The 18,990-nt window shown below is 44.8% G+C and overlaps 1 protein-coding gene and 2 long non-coding RNA genes across 4 annotated transcripts; 1 reads left to right on the top strand and 2 right to left on the bottom strand.

The window, feature by feature from the left end:
- Positions 1–207: 207 nt before the first annotated feature.
- Positions 208–7,543, top strand: LOC136019004 (uncharacterized). Its single transcript, XR_010614698.1, has 5 exons — positions 208–308; positions 3,561–3,783; positions 5,013–5,197; positions 5,754–6,170; positions 6,266–7,543. It is a non-coding gene; the product is annotated as an uncharacterized LOC136019004 (long non-coding RNA).
- Positions 4,311–13,380, bottom strand: LOC136019003 (uncharacterized). The gene is made up of 4 exons (XR_010614697.1): positions 13,220–13,380; positions 11,660–12,901; positions 10,654–10,695; positions 4,311–6,381 (listed from the first exon to the last, which is right to left on the bottom strand). It is a non-coding gene; the product is annotated as an uncharacterized LOC136019003 (long non-coding RNA).
- Positions 13,381–15,981: 2,601 nt separating this feature from the next.
- Positions 15,982–18,705, bottom strand: LOC136018726 (C2 calcium-dependent domain-containing protein 4C-like). 2 transcript variants are annotated; one of them, XM_065688251.1, is made up of 2 exons: positions 18,669–18,705; positions 15,982–17,409 (listed from the first exon to the last, which is right to left on the bottom strand). In XM_065688251.1, the coding sequence occupies exon 2, from the start codon at positions 17,352–17,354 to the stop codon at positions 16,056–16,058; it is 1,299 nt and encodes a 432-aa protein (XP_065544323.1). In that variant the 5' UTR covers positions 17,355–17,409; positions 18,669–18,705; the 3' UTR covers positions 15,982–16,055. The 2 variants fall into 2 exon arrangements, with proteins under 2 accessions (XP_065544323.1, XP_065544322.1); XM_065688250.1 differs by lacking the exon at positions 18,669–18,705 and adding an exon at positions 17,883–17,984.
- Between the last annotated feature and the right edge of the window lie 285 nt (positions 18,706–18,990).

The following is an 18,990-nucleotide window of genomic DNA, read 5'->3' on the forward strand; positions in this document are numbered from 1 at the left end:
CAATATATTTCCTCTTATCTAAAATGCACAGGATGAGATCTACACAGGGTTTAAGTTTGTTTCAAGAGCATATTTTCCATTATATGGGAAGCAGTTAGGAAGAACAGAATAGTCCTCGCTTTAAAAATCAAGGACTGACAGATGTAGAAGATATCTCTTGACCCTCTGAAGAAAAATGTTTTGTGTTCTCTCAAAGGGAAGCTGGAGACTGCATGGAAATGCACAGCCTCAAAACACAATTCGGCTTGTGAGCTGGCAGACTTCCTGGTGAGATAGTGCTCTCCAAGGATCAAGGCAGCTGAGCACACGTAAGTAGGGTACAACTGCCCACATAACAAACATTCTCTGTAGTTTGTCCATTTTAAGAGAAGAGATAGGATATAAGCACAACAAAGTCTTGCTATTACAGCAACTAGCAGACCAGGTGCTGTATTCAGCATTTTAATATGACAGCACAGAGTGACATTCAAACCACAATGTTGAAACTGTCTGATCTGCAAAGAGATTTCTATGCAGTAGAGGCTGTGGGGCCTGTGAAACTGGTAGCTGCTATCAGAAAATTCCATGGGGTAAAGCGGGAAACTTGAGATTTTTTTACAGTGTACAGAGCCAGTGAGTATACGTAGGTTTGAAGAGCTGAATTTCGCTAGGATCTTACTTCTGAAACTAGTCTGCAGCATGAAAGGAAAGCAACTCAAAAAAGATCATACCACTATCCTAAACTTCATAGGAGCATTCTCTATACCTCTGCCATTGAAATGGTCAAACCTGAAGATGATGCTACTGTTGAGACCAAGAAAAGTATTTGAAAGCAGTGGAGTCACAACGATTTCGTGATAGCTCTTTGGCCCATAACCACATCTCATTTTATCTACTCTGAGAATACACAATTTTGAGAAAATCTGTTATAAATTGAAACGTTCTCCAAAGTAGAAGCTATCCAGAAAAGAACAAAACCGTTCCCTGGCACTTAGGTACTTAAGGCAGTAGGCACCGAAGCTTCCTGTCACGCACATCCTCACGCTCTAGCTGGCATTTGTCAGCATAGGTATTGCCTGATAGCACTGACATCACCTGATTTCCAATTTCATTATAACAAGACAATCTGCAGGAACAGTTATCTCTCTTGCCTGATGCCCTCAGTCAGCTGCTTTTACCACTGAGGAAAAAATTATGCAGGAAGAAAAACACTGAGCAGATGGATATGTTTACTGGGGAGTTAAATTGTGTGCAGAAGCGCCACTTACAATATTTCTGGGAAGAGATGTGGTCACAAAAGGATGAAAGCACAGTATAATTAATAATGACATCAGGCAGCTCAGTGAGAAATGAGACTGTCAGTAAAAACCTTTCCAATTTTTTTCTTTGATTGTAAATGCTAATAAGCTACATAAAAAATACATCATTTTCACTTAGTAAATATTGTGAAAAACACTTCTCTTTACTGAATATTTAAGAAGCACTAAGAAAGTATAACCGTACAGTGTTAATAGATCAAACTCCAAAATACAACCCATTCACCTACTGTAAAGACAGGAGATGGCAGCTTAGAAAGATACACTTCCAACATCTTAGATTTTTTATTTTTAATGAAAGAATCTAAGTGTTCAGGTTACCCAGAAACTGGAAAACTTCAGTGGATGTAGAAGAATCACCTTGAAAAATCCATTTGGCACATCAGTTTTTATGCTTATTTGGGTAAAGGCAAGAGATAGCTAAGGATAAATCATAGCTCTGCAACTGCAATGAAATTTCCAGAAGAAAGCATTGAGGAAGAAAACTGCAAAGGGCCTGCTTAGATCTCTGTAGTTCCTTAAGATTAGGAAAATAGGCTTTATCCTCTCCTCTGGGCAATGCCCTTCCGTGAACCCTGGCACCAGCAATCCCCAGGATGCTAAAGTCCTCAGTTACAGAGAGGCATTTACCAAAAGGAAGCAACTCCTCTTTGAAACACCTGATGCAAAATTAACAACTAGCAATTCTTTGTCGGGCATGCACTGATTACACACTGTACTAACTTTATGACTTCATAAACTGGTGATCCAAGGCACATAATTGGTAACACATGATCTAATCTCAACTGTCATTTTGGTTTGATTATAATATTGTCCATTTTAAGTTTACAGTAGTGGAGCCTCTGTGATGTGCATCTATGATGTTAATATTTACTTTTCTTCTAAAATAATAAAATAACAAAGAGCACACAGGATGATATTATACCTTCATGTTTAACAGCGCCTGTGGGCCACTCATGTAACACAAGTTAGGACTTTTAAGATTAAAATGTTCATGTTTACTACAGTATATTCACTGAAATGAAAGCTCACAGACTTAATCTAAATGGAAATAGGGTTGTCCTATTTATTCTTGAGCGTAAATTCTGTTAAAAATAGTCAAAAACTTGTCTCACAACAAGTTGTGAGGAAGAGCTGTGAGGCAGTATGTCAGCTAAAGCCAGACAAAATAAGACAGATAAAACTCACAGCAAGACTGTTGAAATGGGAAAGGTCACTTCCTGGAAAGCCATAAAGCCCTAAGGAAAAAAAACCCCAGAGAATCAAGAATGGCAACTCAGCAACTCTGAGGGTGAGCCTGTCCTAGAGAATAAAGGAGGCACACAGTTGTACCCCATTCACTGCCAGCTGTCTTAGCCTGGGAACTTGTGAGTCTCACCTATTAACTGCGTGCACAAGGCAACAATCAACTGCTTTGTACCTTGAAGGTGTGTATATCCTGCTTGCAGCGTCTCTTTTATACACATAAGAGCTGCCTAAGCCAAATGACAGAGAAAAACCAGGCACCTCCAGTAGGCCAAAACCACCAGCATGGAGAGGCTGCCTGATGAAATAAGTTTCTCCGAATGATGGTTCATACTCTGCACATAAGCAAGGGAAAACTAACCTGTTGGTGCTTGGTTACATGCACACAGGGTGACATTAGATGGAAAAAGCAAAATCTATTCACTCATAGCAAATTGCTGAGGGTAACAAAAAACCAGAACCAAACAAAACAAACATCTGATCACCATTAACATCTACTTCTACCTGAGTAGAAGGGTATCATACCTGGGTATGACCTACCAGTTTATTAGTGCCACTGCCAGGGAGACACACCACCTTGACAGCTGGCAGCACAGGGCATGGGAGCACAGCCCAGGAATCTTATGGATGCTCAGCAGTCACAAAGTTAGACTGATAGCTGCTGTTTTCAAGCATGATAGAATTATTTGTTTGCTTTATCTGTAGGGTTTCTTAATTTAAATGTGTAGCTGTGCAAAGTCTGTCACATTTATCCACAAACCAAAAGGAAGTAGTGATTGATCTTTAATGTCAGACAGAATCTGAATCACTGCCTAAGCTAACATAAACCGACTTCTCTATAATCTCTGGGTAAACTAGTTTTACCTTTGCATAGCATGAGGAAATGCCAATAAGCTTAGAAACAGGAAGCTGAAAATAAGGCAGTAGCAAAATTACATCATTTGTTTGACATGGTAGGGGATAAAATTGAAGAAATACTGGCAGCTGTAATGTACTCATTTTTCATTCACTTTCTTACAGAATTTGGATTTGAAAAATTCTGAAATGAGTGCATGTTACCTGCAGGCTTCTATGGCTACAAGCAGCGCTCATCAGATAATCTCTGACTTTAAGTCAGAGATGATCTTGACCTGGGCTGCCTCAACCTACCCACCTGTGACCAGTCATTTCCCTCTCCCAGTATCCTTCAGAAATAACTCGGGAAAATTCTGTTCCAGGAAAGACCTGGATGCTTCCTGCTAAGGTACCAATCACGCAATGGTTAATATTAACCTTCTGAAATAGCTTGGTTTAGAACTTAGCTTTCAGAAAGCAAACATTAGAAAACAAACAAACAAAAACATCTATTGACCTGGGATGTCTTATCCTCAAACCCAGTAAACTGGTTTTGCTGCTTGAGACACTGCTGCTATTGTTTGTTTCCTTACTTTGACCTGTGCAGCTATGGTAACTGCCTCATCTCCATAGCTTTGCCTCTTCTTCTAGTTTGACTCTCTTCCCTGCTCCTCTTTTTTCTTTTGCCTTCTCAGAGAACCAGTTCTTTCAGCTCCTTCCTGCTGACTCCTTTGTTAGCTGGGCTGGTCCCCCCCCCCCCCCAGCCACTACCATTACCCATTGCTGCAGAGGGCTGCCATCTCCCTTTGCCTTCACTCAGCCTTCTTCTCATACATTCATCAAGTTTGGCTGGAGGACCAGTGTAAGCATAAAAGAAAACAAGCTCTGTGGTGAGGCCAGAGCAGTTTTGGTACGGAAAGCCTGACTCTACTTGCATGCGTGGGCTGAATCAAGTTTAATGATTCTTTAGAGTTCATGCACACACAGCTTGAGCAGAAACAAGAGAAAATCATGTTATCAGGCATGCACAAAACAGGCAAGACAGACCAAGATTTTAGCAACTAACATCTAAGTCTACATGGAGCATGTGCAAATTACCACTCATCAAAACTTTCTAGTTTGCATGAGAACATCAAGAGGTCTCTCTCTGCTGCAAGAGCCATGATAATCCTGTATTTTAATCATTTTTCCAAGCCTTTGGAGACAAGGACTGAAAACCAAGATTTTGCTCCTAAACATGATCCTTAAAGAAGGCTGTGCCTTTTCACCAGTGTTTCCCACTAAAATGCAGCTCGAGGTTAACATTCAGGCTAGAAAACATGAGAACAAACACAATTAGACAAGGTTACAAATGACTGAAATCCAGCTCCAATGACAACAAGTGTCATACACCCTGAATAACTGGTATTATGAGCTACAACTGTAATCAGCTTCCTCATGTTTCTGGTACCTGTGCATTACCTATGCTGCTCTGGAGCCATTTATCAAGGAAAACTATAAAAAGAATGTGTTTTCAGAGGTTATTTTTACACAGCTGTTTACAGCATTATACGTTCACTTGGTAAAAGGATGTTAAATCTGCTTCACAAATATTTAACCAAGCTGCAGCACGACTTAATTTTACTTCTCTTTCTTTAGAGAGCTAATAGCCATGCCTGGTGGTTGCCAGGTGGTTTACCCCTCACTGGAAAAGCATCCAGGCTGTTCATCCCTTTGGGTGCAAGACTTCCTTCCTGGAGCTCCATGTCAACCAAAATGTTAACCACAGCTTTTTAGAGAGTAGACCTGCTATAGCCAGGCTATTTCACTGGCTCTCTGAAAGGGTGGGTTTGGGTTTTTGAGGGGTTGAGGTGGGGTTCCCTGTTTGGGTTAGGGTTTGGGGGCAGGCTGGTTGATTGGTTTGGTTTTGGAGTGGGTGTTTGGGTTTTTGTTGTTGGTTGGGCTTTAGGCTGGTGGAGGGGTTTTTTGGTGATCGCTGTTTTGGTTTTTACATAGTACTAGATTGCTGGAATAATAACTCTGTAAATTTTATGTTTACCACAGCATATTCACTGAAATGAAAGCTCACAGACTTCACGTAACAGGAGACAGAGTTGTCCCATTTATTCTTGTTGTGTAGGTTCTGTTAAAAGTAGTCCAAAACAAATCAGAAGAAATTTAAGCACTGTATGTTGTTCTCAAAAGATATTTCCTAAAGCTTTCCCAGAAATGCTGGGGGCTTTTTTTTATTCCAGCAATGACTCAAAGAGGGATAATCAGCTGCTTTTTAAGTTGTAGGTATCAAGTTTCTGCTCTTGTTCAGGCTTAATTAGATTGCGGCATATGGCTGTCTGGGTATTTGCATCAGTGTGACTGAAAATGAGCTCTCTTCTCCAACAGGTATTTCAGCACGGAGGCAGTGTTTCACTGCCATGCAGCGCCAGCCCTGTAATGCTGAAGATGTGCCAGACTTGGAAATAAAAAGGACCTTGTTCTGTTTCAACTTCCGCCTTGCCCAGCATCACACACTGACACTGGGAGGTCTTCCAAGAATGTGTGCCACAGGCCCTGCTAAAGCAGATACCAAAAGCACGTAACTACTGCACAGCTTTGTGCTGTAGCAAAAGCTACTCCCATGCATGCACTTTTATAGTCACCACTGAATAATGAAAGGACATTTGAAAACATCTCTATCCAAAGACATATGAAATTCATGTTGTTGTGTTTCTTTCACACTAAATTGAAATGAAGAATATAGTAGAAGTAGCAGCAGAAGATAAAATTTGCTTTAGGAGAGTTACAAGGAAGGAGGAAAAGGTAAGCAGCATCTAACAGACACAACATGCTTGTTAAGACATTTTAAACAGCTACTCTACTAAGCCTAACTATACCATACCATACTGTCACCCCAGAAGCTACAGCCAACAACTCCTAAATGCATGACAGGAGGCTGAAGATCCTCTTTGCTGAAATGCAGCCACGAGACTCTCACTTCAGGGCTGACACATTACCTGCTGCAGAAGCTTATCTGGAAATGATTAAGATAGGTAAGTAAAATACTGTGAAATAATAGAGGAAAAAGTGATAAAGCACAAAATCTCCTTCCATATCACAAACAGCACAGAACTCCTCAGGGTATAAAACACATCAGATGATAGAACACTTACAAAATTGTGGGTGACAAAGAAAGTTAATAGGGAACAATTGTTCACTGTTTCTTCCAATACAAGACCTACAGATCATCAAGTGAAGCTATTAGCAAGTTCAGAAGGAAGGGAGACACTTTTTCACATAACACATAACTAAGGTATGAAACACTTAGCAGCAGGAATGAATGTTTACATCAATTCCAGAAGCTCTGCAACAAATTCTTCAAGGAGAAACCTGTCAGGCACTATTAAACACAACAAAATGAGCTGCAGGTCAGGAAGCCCCAAAGCAGCCTCAGTTCTGCAGCCTGGGCTGTGCCATCTGAGCTGCTCTCACACTCCTTCTTTACCAGTCACTATTGCGATATGCATCAACACAACACCACACTAGAGGAGCTTTAGGTTTCACCAGGCATATGGCCATTCTTATTTTCTGGAACAGCTGCCTTACCTGTAAGACCGTACACTGACAGCAGTGCTTGTGGGCCATGTAGGTGCTTCAGTGAGCAGAGCACAGCACCACCATGGATTTGGGTTCCCTGCATGGTGGAAGTTAGCTTGCTTGTGCTATAAGCCTATCACATCTAGAGAGACAGGGAGGCAAGTTTCAGCCTACCTCTATATTTTTTAGAGTAATTTACTCAAGCGTGGACTTTTACCAATAAAACATTACAGCATGAATATGCAAATAGTAATTCCCAGTCAAAAAGTAAATTAGCAAGATGCCAGGTACCTTATCTCTTCAGTTCTATCGTGACTTATCACAGTTGACATTTCAGTGAAGCTGTAATAGCAGATCTGAGTTTGAACATTCATAAGAAGATGCAATACACCAGCAGTGATGTCAATAGAATGTCAATCCCTGCCTACATCGTTCAGACTGAACTTAATCACAGGAACTGCATTAATAGTCAACATAAGCCATCTGTTTAAACGTGTGTTTTGAAAAGAACTGCCACGTACAATAAACATACTGTAATCACTCACCTATCTGCCTATGTAGAACGGGGATTCTGCCATTTCCCACACAAAAACATTAAAAATTACAGGTTAAAAGCAGTTTTCTATCAAGTTCATTGGTTTACATGGCAGGTCCAATGGTCTGACAGTTTTGATGCAGTCTGGGAAGTATGTTAACTGCAGAGCTGCTGAACCAAACTGTTTTGCCAGCCTTTGCTCAAGAACCTGTTTGTTAGGTGAAAGCTGCACCAAGAAACATCTCCAGTTCACGGAATCAAGTAGCTGACAGACACAGAGAGGTGCGATGTGTTCTTCAAGCTTGAACTTGAAGGTTGCACCTGAAGGGTACAAAGCAGGGTGCACACCGAGGCAGGATACTGCATCCCAGGTGTGATGCAATGGTAAATTCCAAAATACCTCAAGGAAGCCAGCTGGAAGCCTAGCTAGGTGATGTCTGTAACCACCATGGGCTCATGAATGAGATTTATCCTGATTGTACATTATACTTATCTTCCATCCCTGATCCTGCATGGGGGGAAGATGTTACCCTCTCCTTTGCAGGCCAAAGCCATTTCAAGCAGCTGACACAGCACTGTAGCAACCATGTACCAATGTGGGAAAAGTCAGAAATATGCAACCTCCCATTTTATCGGTCAGACTGGCTCAGCAAAACAGGCTTTCATTCCTTTGTTCTTCCTTGGAAGTAACATCTAATATGCACTTACAAGAATGAAACAACGTTCACTATCACTTGTGGTGTCATTTCTAAGTAAGCTTTGTTAAATTAATCATGATAATGCACTGGTGCCTGGGCTTATTGAGAAGCAGCATAAATTATGAATCTGCTTCCGTATGCACCGAGCAGGGATGCAGAGCCAGCTGCGTCCTTCCCAGTCACGGGTACACAGTGGAACTCTTACACTGATCAGCCATTAGTACACAAAGCATTTATGGGTGCAGTGTAGAGAGGCTCAGAAACTGGAGGGGTGGGAGCTTGCTGCTGGGGCCACCTCCAACATTGATTTAATGTTCAATGACAGCATTTATCTACCTCATACAAAGATAGAAAGAAGTAAGTCTAATCTGACCCAGGCTATCGCCCTCTGTCTCTCAGCAAGAACTGAGTGACAAATGCCTGCAGGGTGTGGAACTAGAGCTAAAAAACCCCACACATAAGTGTCTTCAAGAGACACTTTATTGGGTTATTATAAGCAACACAAGTTACTTTCTCAAATGATTCCCTTTGATTTAAATTGCCTCTATTCCAGCTAGACCTCTTTGCTATGTAGCACTTACAGGCACCACAAGCAGCAGTCTGTATGGTTTGGGCTTCCTTTCACTAGCATCAGGGTGAGCTGTTGTTTATTGAGAGCTGTGTGGCTCCTCTGCCATACACAAACATCTCCGGAGAGGTTCCTTCCTGAAACTGCAGACAGTTGGGGCTTCCCTAGCTGGGCTTTAATATTAGATACCGACAGGACAATGCACCGTCTGTTAAGATTCTTGTGGAAAACCTTACAAATGAGAGCGAGGCGTGGCTTCTTGGGCTATTTCCATCTTTAGCTTCCTGCTCTATTTCCCCTAGAAGCACCATTGCAATTCAAGAACAGGGGAAGCCACAGATAACTATTTATGAGATCAAGCAATATGTAGGCAAGATTTCCATTAAGCCAAGTATCAGTCTATTTATTTTTCACTATTAGGAAAGCTACCAAGTAATTTGACTGGTACAGGTAAGTAACAGAGAGCTGGTAGACCTACTACCCTAAACTGAATGTTGCTCACATCTGAGGCAGGGAACATACCCTCCTACAGCTTGTCAAAAGGGTTATACTCCTAATACCAGTGCTGTACCTGTCCCAGCCATGTCGTCTGCCCAAAGGGCAATACAGCATGCAGTGAAGCCACACAAAGTGTTTACAAAAGCTTGCCAAGAATGTGCACATTTGCTGTGGTGACATTTGCCATTACAGCTGCCTGAAGCTCTCCCCATGAGCAGTAATGAAGGGAAGGCTTTACTATTGTAATATTCCTTACCAGTAAATGTGTAAGGCTTTCACCTCATCAGGTTTTAAGTCTTGCTTAGTTTTCCACCACTTGAATTTTGTACTAATGACATTACATCTTGCACGAGTATTAGAAACGTTTAACTTGGCACTTAAAGCATTCTTCTGAGATTCCCTTTGCATATAACGTAAGCAGGATCAGATCACAGCTATCTGTAGTACTTTAGAAAAGCCAGGATGGGCAAGACATCTTACATTACATTACCGCTATTAGCCAAACCTAAAAGCAAAACACAGCCAGGAAAGTCATCTCGTGTATTCAGCAAGTAAAAGTGAATAAAATGAACAAGGGAAGTGTGATTTGAGGAAGCAAAGAAGACGGAGACAAACTCTTGTCAGTGCTGTCAGAATGGACTGATAGAGGAAATGGGCACAGACTGAAACACAGGAAATTCCATTTGAATATTAAGAGGTGCAAGAGGAGAAAAAGCCCATAACTTTTTTTAACTCTGAGGATGGTCAAGCACTGGGACATCAGAACAGGCTGCCCATGAAGTGGTGTGATCACCAGCCCTGGAAGTGCTCAAAATCCACATAGATCAGGCCCTCAGTGACATGGTTCAGGGGTGGCCTTGGCAGTGCTGGGGAACAGCTGGACTTGATGAACTTAAAGGTCTTTTCCAGCCTTTTGTTACCCATTAAAAATCAAGGAGGCTTCTCTCTCCTCCTTCCCCACAGACAAGCTGATGCAAGACTGCACAGCTGAGATGCTGGCTTGGATCAGCTTCGACAGCACTCAGTTCCCAACTCCTGCTGCTGAACTTTATGGTTGGGATCAGCAGAAAGCAGTTCTGGGAGGTACAGCTCTGCCATGGGCACAGGGCTGCCAGAATGGGGTCAAGTAACACAGGCTGACAACCAGGGTATCTTACAGAGGCACAGTTATGTAAACTAAACAATCTGGTGAAAGCAGAGAAACCTCAGACAAGCTGAAGTTGGTTCTAGCATTTCAAGACAGCATCTGTTACTGTACTGTATTTACTGGGCTGGGAAATGCAGGTTTACTACTCACTGCAAACAGCTAATGGTTAGCACAGGAAGCTTTGACAAATGAAACAGCAATGTAATGGAGACCCAGAACTCTGGCTAGTCCTCACATTACAAAGAAGCAGGTTTTTCACTCACCTTTTGCTTCTTCAAATGTTTCCCAATTTCACATTGAAGAGGCTGAGAAACACAAGCAGAAGAATCATTGAGATTCACGAGAAAGGAAGCAGGCTGGAAAATCTTGTTCAGTACTTTCCTGTCTAGTACATGCAATGCTTGACAAGGTCAGGCTCTCACTGTACCTCTCAGGATAGCTAATTTTGCAACATTAGAACATTTATAGCCAGAAATAGAAAAGTAATAGCAGAGGGAATAACAAAACCAGAAGACAGAGCTGTCCTGCGGTGGTGTCTGGGCAAAACAGGCTGTTCATTCTTTTCACTCCTGCTCGTTGCACCCCTCCTCTCATCTCTGGAACTGTGCTCAATTGCCCCTGCCTCACCCCAGTTGCCAAATACCACCAGCAACCTGGGCTGTAGCCATTTTTGTTCCTGACAGGCGCAAAACATTGCTGGAAGCTCATTTCCTCTCATGAGGATCCCCTAAATGCAAAGGGCCAGCAGCATAACACACAGGATTGCTTAGCAATGCTGACTGAGGCACAACAGGCCAATAGACAAAGAAGAATGTAGCCCTTTGCCCCCACTCTGCAGGCAGCATGGTGCTGTGCACAGCCCAGGACAAGGGCTGGGTTGGAGCATCCACAGCTCTGTCCCCCATGTTTGCTATCAATCACCTTGATGGCAAGTAGGTGAGTTCACAGACACTCTGCAACGTTCAACTTTACCTCTGCTACCAGGACAGATTGTTCAGCATAACTTTAGTCCTTTCTTCTAAGACACTATTAATAATGATATCAGAGTACATTTCAGTGACAGTCTTCAGCATTAAGTCCGTACTGAAATGCCACCTCCTTTAAATATGCAGATTAGTATTACATGGTGAGGTTTTTTTTGTTCAGAGAACACAGCAATGGAGAACAGACAGCACTGAATTAAGCCATTTGTTTTGTGAGTGTGAGGATGCTGTTTGCTTTAATCAAACATCCTGTTGCAACAAGCTATCAATAGATGTGACTCATTACCTTTTCCACCTTGGCCAAATGTCATACCCAACAATATAGATGTTTCAGCTTGTATGAGTGTCGATCACCTAGATACAGGACAACTGCCCAACTCCGATGCAGCAGAAGTTGCTGGAGAGCACAGGGACAGCCTAATGAGCACACAGCCTGTGGCATGTTCTCCCCAGCAGTCCTGCAGAGATAGGCTTTCCACAGCATTACACATTCATCTAGCTGTTCTTCCCCCAGTTCTCTGGGCAAACACGAAGTTACCAACAGGAATTAAGAGTTAGACTAGAAAGATTTTTGCCCGTCGGGCCCCACCATAGACTCAATCCTTCGTCACAGTCACTATGGCTGACTGAAAAGCCAAGCTGCAGGAATCAGCTTCCTCAGAGGGGGCATGGGGAGGTGGCATAGATGCTGTTCCCAGCAGTGCCTCTCCAGAGCCAGTCCGAGAAATGGGAGCAGCTTAGAGCAAGCGGTGCAATAAATGGAATGTGATACTGCAAACACTGTGCTGCCCAATCCCCACTCTACACGTCTGCCCTGGTTGGCTTTTTAGGTCACAGATACTTGTTTCTCTTGGTATTATTTCTGAACATGACGTGAAAAGCAGCATAGTTACAAGAATTGCGTTTTACCCTCCTCTACATGGCACCACAGGCTGTACTTAACTGTAACCTGCATGGATTTCTGGAAGGAAAAACACAGATTTGCTTCACAGTAACATTTGTCCAGCACTGAAGAGGCATGCTCAAGATAACTGGGTTTGAAAAAGCCAGCACAAATAGTGCCTCCAGTGCAGCTGAAACAAATAATATTTGCTTAGCCAAACCTGAGTCCAGGATCTTGGCAGGAAGAGCTTCTTTTCCTCAAACAATTGTGAAGGGTCTTCTTAGGAATGAAATTAAGAGGGTATGTTCAAGCCAGTGAGCACTCCTGAGCACGGCTGATCACACCACTGCTATAGAGTCGTTCACACAACCGTAGTTTCATGCTATTTCAGCAGTTCAGACAACTTCTGAAGAGTCTTTTCTAACTCTGTTTGCTAATGCCAAGAGGTGGATTTGCTTCTTGCTGTTGACTCTCATATAACCACTGATGCATTAGGAGCTTTTCCAGGCTGAAGTATCCAGTTGCCTTCCTGTTTGCTTATGCAGGTGCTTTACGTACTAGCCCAAATAATGCTGACGCTTCTGGAAAGCAGCTGCAGCACAGGCAGCACTGTAGGTGTTTGCCACTTAACAGCTTAGTTGACATCTAGGAGCACAAGAAAACAAGTTCTGTCCCCTCTAACATTCAAGCAAGTTAAAGCATTCGAGTTGTATTATGGCTCTGCAGTGCTGATAAGGACAACACCCTGAAAAGCAACACCCCAAAGCTCAAAAGGGATCAAATACTCCAAAATGTAAAAAGACACACTAAAATGGAAGGGATAGGACCAAAACTGTTTTCCATCTAATGTTACAGTCATACTTAATCCTGAGTCTGACTAATGTAGCTGAATAGGTACTTAATTCAAAGTTCTTATAATAAAAGAGAAAATTAGCAAGGAAAACACGAAGCTAGATTATTTACCAGAAAAACACAGGCAAAATCCAGCTGTCCTTTCTGGGCCTGAACTCTGCCTTTGAATCTGGTATGGATGTCTTCTGCTGCTTTCAGCTAAAGGATCAAGCTACCCTCTAGCTGCAGGCCCATCACCAAACTTCTGTAAAAAGGCTTTCTCAGCAGTAAGTCGTTACCTAAAGAGCCTTAAACCCAGATGTTTTCATTCAAGCAACCAGAGCTGCAGACTTCACCTCTTTAAATGCCTGAGTAGATGAGCCCAGCTGGAACCTTATTTTCCTATAACAGGAAGAGAGGACTTTCTCAAGGGACTTAACTCCTTCCCTGCCTGATGAAGGGTGGGACTTCACAAGCACATCTCTTGTATGCTGGTAACTGCAGTAGGCCCATTAGCCTGCAGAAAAGAAGGTTCAGGGAAGATCTCATTGGTGTGTATGAATATCTGGTGGGAGGGAGTGAAGAGGATGGAGTCGGGTTCTTCCCAGTGATAGCCAGTGACAGGACACAAAACATGAGCACAAACTGAAATACAGGAAATTCCACTTCCACTGAAAGAAAAACTTGTTTACTGTCAGGGTGGTGAAACACTGCAGTAGGGCCTCCAAGCAGATTGTGGAGTCTCTGTCCTTGGAGACACTCCATCCTTGGGTCCTAGGCAACCCTTTGGAGCTGGCAATACAGTCTCTAAAGGCCCCTTCCTGCCTCAACCATTCCATCATTCCGTGTCCCTGCAGCAGAGCCCTGGCATGGCATGTATCACAGGGCAGATACCCACTGCAGTGTGACTGTATGTGATCCTCTGACACATGTAACTGTTCTTTTCTGTATTACCTCAGCCTCTTCCTCCATGTGGGTATACCTGTGGAAAGTCCCAAGAACTGAAAATGTGATGGTGAATGAGTGTTGAGCCTGCAGAGAGAGCCTCTGCCTTCCTTCAGCAGACCCCATACAATAACCAATTAAATAGGGTTACTTGTTTTGCAGCATTACTGATTTCTCACTGGAAGTCACCTTTTTGTGATTTCACTTCTCCCCACTTCCTTCAGGCTTTCCTTTACAATCACTTTGCCCAGGCTGAAGGATACAAGTGTCAGTGCAGCACCTCCAGCTGCGCGGGTGTCAGGACATTTCATTCTTTCCTTTAGCACAAAGGCTTTATTATTTCATTTCATTTTAATCAGCTTCTGGGAATATACCCAGCCATTCCCCTGTGCAAGCTGCTCTTTGTGTGAGGGTTCTGTTTTGAGAAGCATCTCACGTGAGCTGGGTCGAGGATTAGCAGTGAGCATTTCTGAGCACTTGTGGTCACAGTGAACATCCTTTGGGCTTTTATCAGAAGGAAAAAAATCCTTCCCTGGGAACTGAAGTCTGAAACAGAATCAAATGATTCAGTGGCCAAGCAATACCTGCACCTCCCGTGAACAGTCCCATGATGTGCAGGCAGTTATGCTCTCTCCAGAGTAGGGCAGGGAGAGGATCTGCTGGAAATCTTTCTGAAAGAGCTTTTAAGCAGTAGATTTGGCACAAGCAAGGCTCTGTTTCTACAGCCTCACAGGGGACACAGAAGAAAACCTTCCTTTTTTGTGCCCCATGCCCGCGTGGGCTGCTCCTCCATTAAGGCTTCATCTACCTTCACATAATGAAGCCTGCAACTTAATCAAGGGAGGCAGCAAGAGGCCTGGACTTCCAGGACAGGGTTTCTGCCTCTCCCCACTTGCACAGCTGGGGTTTCTGTGAGTTCGTCCGGTTTACCCAGGCCCCTCAGCAGGAAAGAATTAGCAAAAATAAAAGGGAAGGTGGCCTCAAGCATGCAGGAGCTCTGCACCTTTGTATTTCTCATGGTGGTGGAGCAAGTGCCTCAGCCACTCATCATTTGCTGATACAGGACAGGGAGATCTTATCCTAATTTTATCTACTTGAACAATGTATGCAGCAAGTCATCAGCTCAAGCAGGAATTCAACACAGAGATCGAAAACTATCCTTTCCTCTTGTCCTACTGCTATCCTGTCTGCTTCAGTTTCAGGAAGGATTTGATAGCTGAGCGGGTTATAGCTTCAGGGTACATTCCTGGCTGAAGCACAATTACCTAGCAACTTCATCCTGAGAGCTGTGAAGCAGCCATGGCAAGGAAAGGTAAATAAAGATGCTAACTCAATCACCTGCTCCATAGGGACCCCAGGGAAGCGCCATCTCACTGTTCAGTGTTAACAGTGCTGGTCTGTCAAGAGAACGAGAGCCCTGCCTGCAAGGGCTTTTAGCTGTTGCTCGGAAGCTGGGCTCGTTATCTTCAACACAAACTTAGTCCAAATCCCCCACCCCTGTTGTAGGAGAAAGGCTGATTCCCAAACTGTACCCCTCTCCTGCCCCCTTCCCACACAGAGGGCACTCATTTCTGTAAATATGAGTGCTGTCAAAAAGGGTCTGTTTAACTGATGTACTCCCCAGGAGCTGCAGCAGGGTTCAGAGCCGGCTGTGCGCACATTCTGTGTGCCTGCTCAGGGACCAGAGTGAAAAAAACAACCCTTCCTCACCTGGAAAGCCATAAACAAGAACACTTTTGTCTTAGTAACTGCCTAATCCTTCAGGAGAAACGTAAACCAGCCATTCTGCCCTCCTCTCCTCTACAGGCAGAAGCTCCATAGCCACCTTTTTATTTAGCAGCAACTACCTCGATCTGAAGCAGCAGAACACGGCACAACAGCATGAGAGCAACACCAAGCAATGCAGTGCTTTAAGGGATTCTTTAAGAAATAAGAAAATGAAAAGGTAAGAAAGTCAACCCAAAACTTTATTTAGTATAAAACTGTCAGAAGATAAGATTAGTCTGTTGGAATGTTTGAAGTATTACACTGACAACATACTTATTAAAGACAATTCCTGCTTCCCTAAGGTGTAATCCCGTTTCATATTGCACCCTTTATTCACTGCTTTCATTCTTACAGAGCGACTGTAAAGCTGCTCTTCTGCAATACCATCAAAAAAGAAGTCCTCATTGAAGATGGGATTTCTGCTTCTCTTTATAACAGTGCTTCTCTGCTTCTGTGTTTTCCCTGGCACCAGGGAGAAGGTGATACAGCAGTTGATGGTTTTGGGCTCTACAGAGTCCTCATATAAACCCTCTGCACTGATCAGGCGGATCCGCAGCCTTTCATTCTCCAAGCAGTATTCAGCCAATAGCCTCAACGTGCCCCCCTTGGCCATCACCACCACGCTCTCTCCCACTCTTCTCTCCCGGCTGCTGCCCAGGTCCAGGGGAAAGATGGGAGAACAGGACATGCTGCAGGTCCGTGTGGTGAGCAGCCCCCCTGAGGCCCGCCTTATGGCACTGGGGCTGTTATCAGTGGAGCTGCTCTCCTCTGTGGAGAGGGAATTGTTCCTGGGCATGCTGGATTTGTTCTTGGCTTTCAGTGCTCGGCACAGCAATCCCTCCTGACTTTGTGTTTTGATTCGGGAGCAGGATCTGGGAGGTGACCTGCTGAGAAGCGGAGAGCTGAAAGGAGAGGAGTCACTGGAAGAGGCTGTATCACTGTCACAGGCACCTTGCCTGTGCAGAGAGGGATGCCTGGGAGGGAGCCTCACAGAGGCAAAGCTGATAGCAGTGGGATTAGACATAGTCCCTTTGCCAGAGAGTGTGTTAGCTCTGGAGCGAGGCAGCATCAGGCTAGGCAGAGCAGTACGTGGGTCACCGTGGAAGATGGACTCCTTCCTCCTGGTGTGGGGACTCTCCAGCAAAGTACAGAAGCCGTAGGAAGTGGGGGCTCTGGGAAAGTGAGGCAGGGAGAGTGCTGCTTGGGACTGGGGGTCAGAGTTGGTGCTTTCCTCCTCCAGGTCTGGGACCTCTTCAGCACTTTCCACCTGAATAAGATGTGGTGAAGAGCTGGAGCTGGAGCCAGAAGAATGAGTATCTGCATTGTCTGAACTGTGGTCCTGGCGGAAGCCAGTGCCCTTCACAGGGCCAGAGCTGGTCAGCCTGGGGGGAATGCAGAACTCTGGGATTCTGTCAGGAGTGAGCACATTGGGAAAAGCAGCAGCCCCCAGATGGGATTTCTCTGGCAGATTCTGGCCAGATGGCAGTCCCAGGAAGGAGGAGCTAGGGATGCTTCCATTTTCATGTGATACTCTGATCTTCTCCAAGAGCCACATCACTGCAGCTGGACAGGAGAGCCTCAGATGGAAAGAGTCTGAAGTACAGATCCACCTGCAGACACACAGAGATGCAGAAGTACATGAACACACTACAGCCGAAGTATCACAGGATCGACCAGGTTGGAAAAGACTTCTAGGATCATCAATTAACAGCTTGAGGCTGTTTCCTCTTCTCCTGTCACTCGTCACTTGGGACAAGAGACCAGCCCCTCCTGGCTTCATCCTCCTGTCAGGTAGTTGTAGAGAGCGATAATGCTCCCTGCCCGCCCCCCGCCCCGAGGCTTCTATTTCCCAGACTGTAAACAACCCCTAATGAATACTATTCGAGACAGGATTAGAACCAGCCCAGCCAACCCATGGTTTCAAAACTGTCTCTGCCCGGCACACTGCCTTTAGCGAAGTCAGATTTCAGCACAACAACAGAACTAACCCACTAAAGAGACAAAACGGCACCAGGACACCCCCAGGGGGAACAGTCCCGCTCCGGTAAACCCCGCCGTGCTTCTGCCTTAGCAAAGGACGCACCTTGTCAAATCACAGCCGCTCGGTTCCAGCAGCCCCCGCTCGCTCCGAGCCAGCGCCACGCACCCCCGGCGGCTGCCGACCACAGCACAGCGCAGCGGGCCCGGAGCCGGCCCTTTTACAGCGGCGCCGGGCACCTCCCTCCCCGCTCCGGCAGAGGGAGGGGTTCGCCGCATGGGCGGAGGGAGGAGGTGGGGTGATGCTGCGGGCGCCGGGCCCGTGGACGTGTAGAGCAAGGGGCACGAATCGTGTGAAGGGGCCTGTCCAGGGAAGGTGTGATGGGGGCCCCTGAGGGACCTGGGGCGTTCAGTGTGGAGAAGAGAAGGCTCAGGGGGAGCCTTATGGCTCCCTACAACTGCCTGACAGGAGGATGGAGCCAGCCTAAAACAAGAGTTTACTTTCGCTTCATATCCATCCACAGGGGTGGCCGAAGGTGTTTCAAGGTGAACCATCAAATCCAGGACAAAAGCAGACTTCTCCTGGTGCTGCTTTTCTTCTCGCGGTTCTAGCAGCTTTCCAGCATCAGAGCCAGTGGGAAACAGGGACTGCAGCTTTTCAAGCTCCTGTGAAAAGAACTTTGCTGCTTTCCTGTGTGTAAATGTGGGCACCCCTATCTTCCATTACCCACAGAGAACATAAGACAGCCTAGCCCCAGCCCAGCGTCCTACCGCTGATACTGAGCAATAGCAGGAATGCAAATGCAGAGGGGAGAAAAGATAAGGCAGAAAATGCTTTGGCCAGTCACCTTGAAACAGAGCATGGCAAATCACTGGCATATGTGACACTTACCAGGCACCGCAGAGAACCAGGTGGATTCATGGACTTGCTCAGCACAGTTCAGCAGCAGAGCTTGAACAGACCTCTGCAAACTGTGTAATTATTCTGCAGGCTGCAAATTGGAATCTTAACTGCAAGGCCAGGGAGCCTGCAAGCAGGGTGGCTGAACACGGGTGAAGCTGTGTGCCTGTAGCAGACAAATCATTTTCTGTCTTTTCCTGCTGAAAAGCTAAAGTTCATGTTTACAGAGTGCTTGAACTAGAGAGGATGTGCTCAGGGAAAACAAACCAAGTGGGCAGGGAACACTTTGAACCTACTGAAAGATTGAGCTGGG

The sequence above is a fragment of the Lathamus discolor genome, chromosome 8 (genome assembly GCF_037157495.1).
Source record: "Lathamus discolor isolate bLatDis1 chromosome 8, bLatDis1.hap1, whole genome shotgun sequence".
Lineage (NCBI taxonomy): Eukaryota > Metazoa > Chordata > Aves > Psittaciformes > Psittacidae > Lathamus > Lathamus discolor.

Excerpts from the sequence above, each read along its gene's own strand:
- LOC136018726 (XM_065688251.1), bottom strand. The coding sequence starts at position 17,354 with ATGTGGCTCTTGGAGAAGATCAGAGTATCACATGAAAATGGAAGCATC.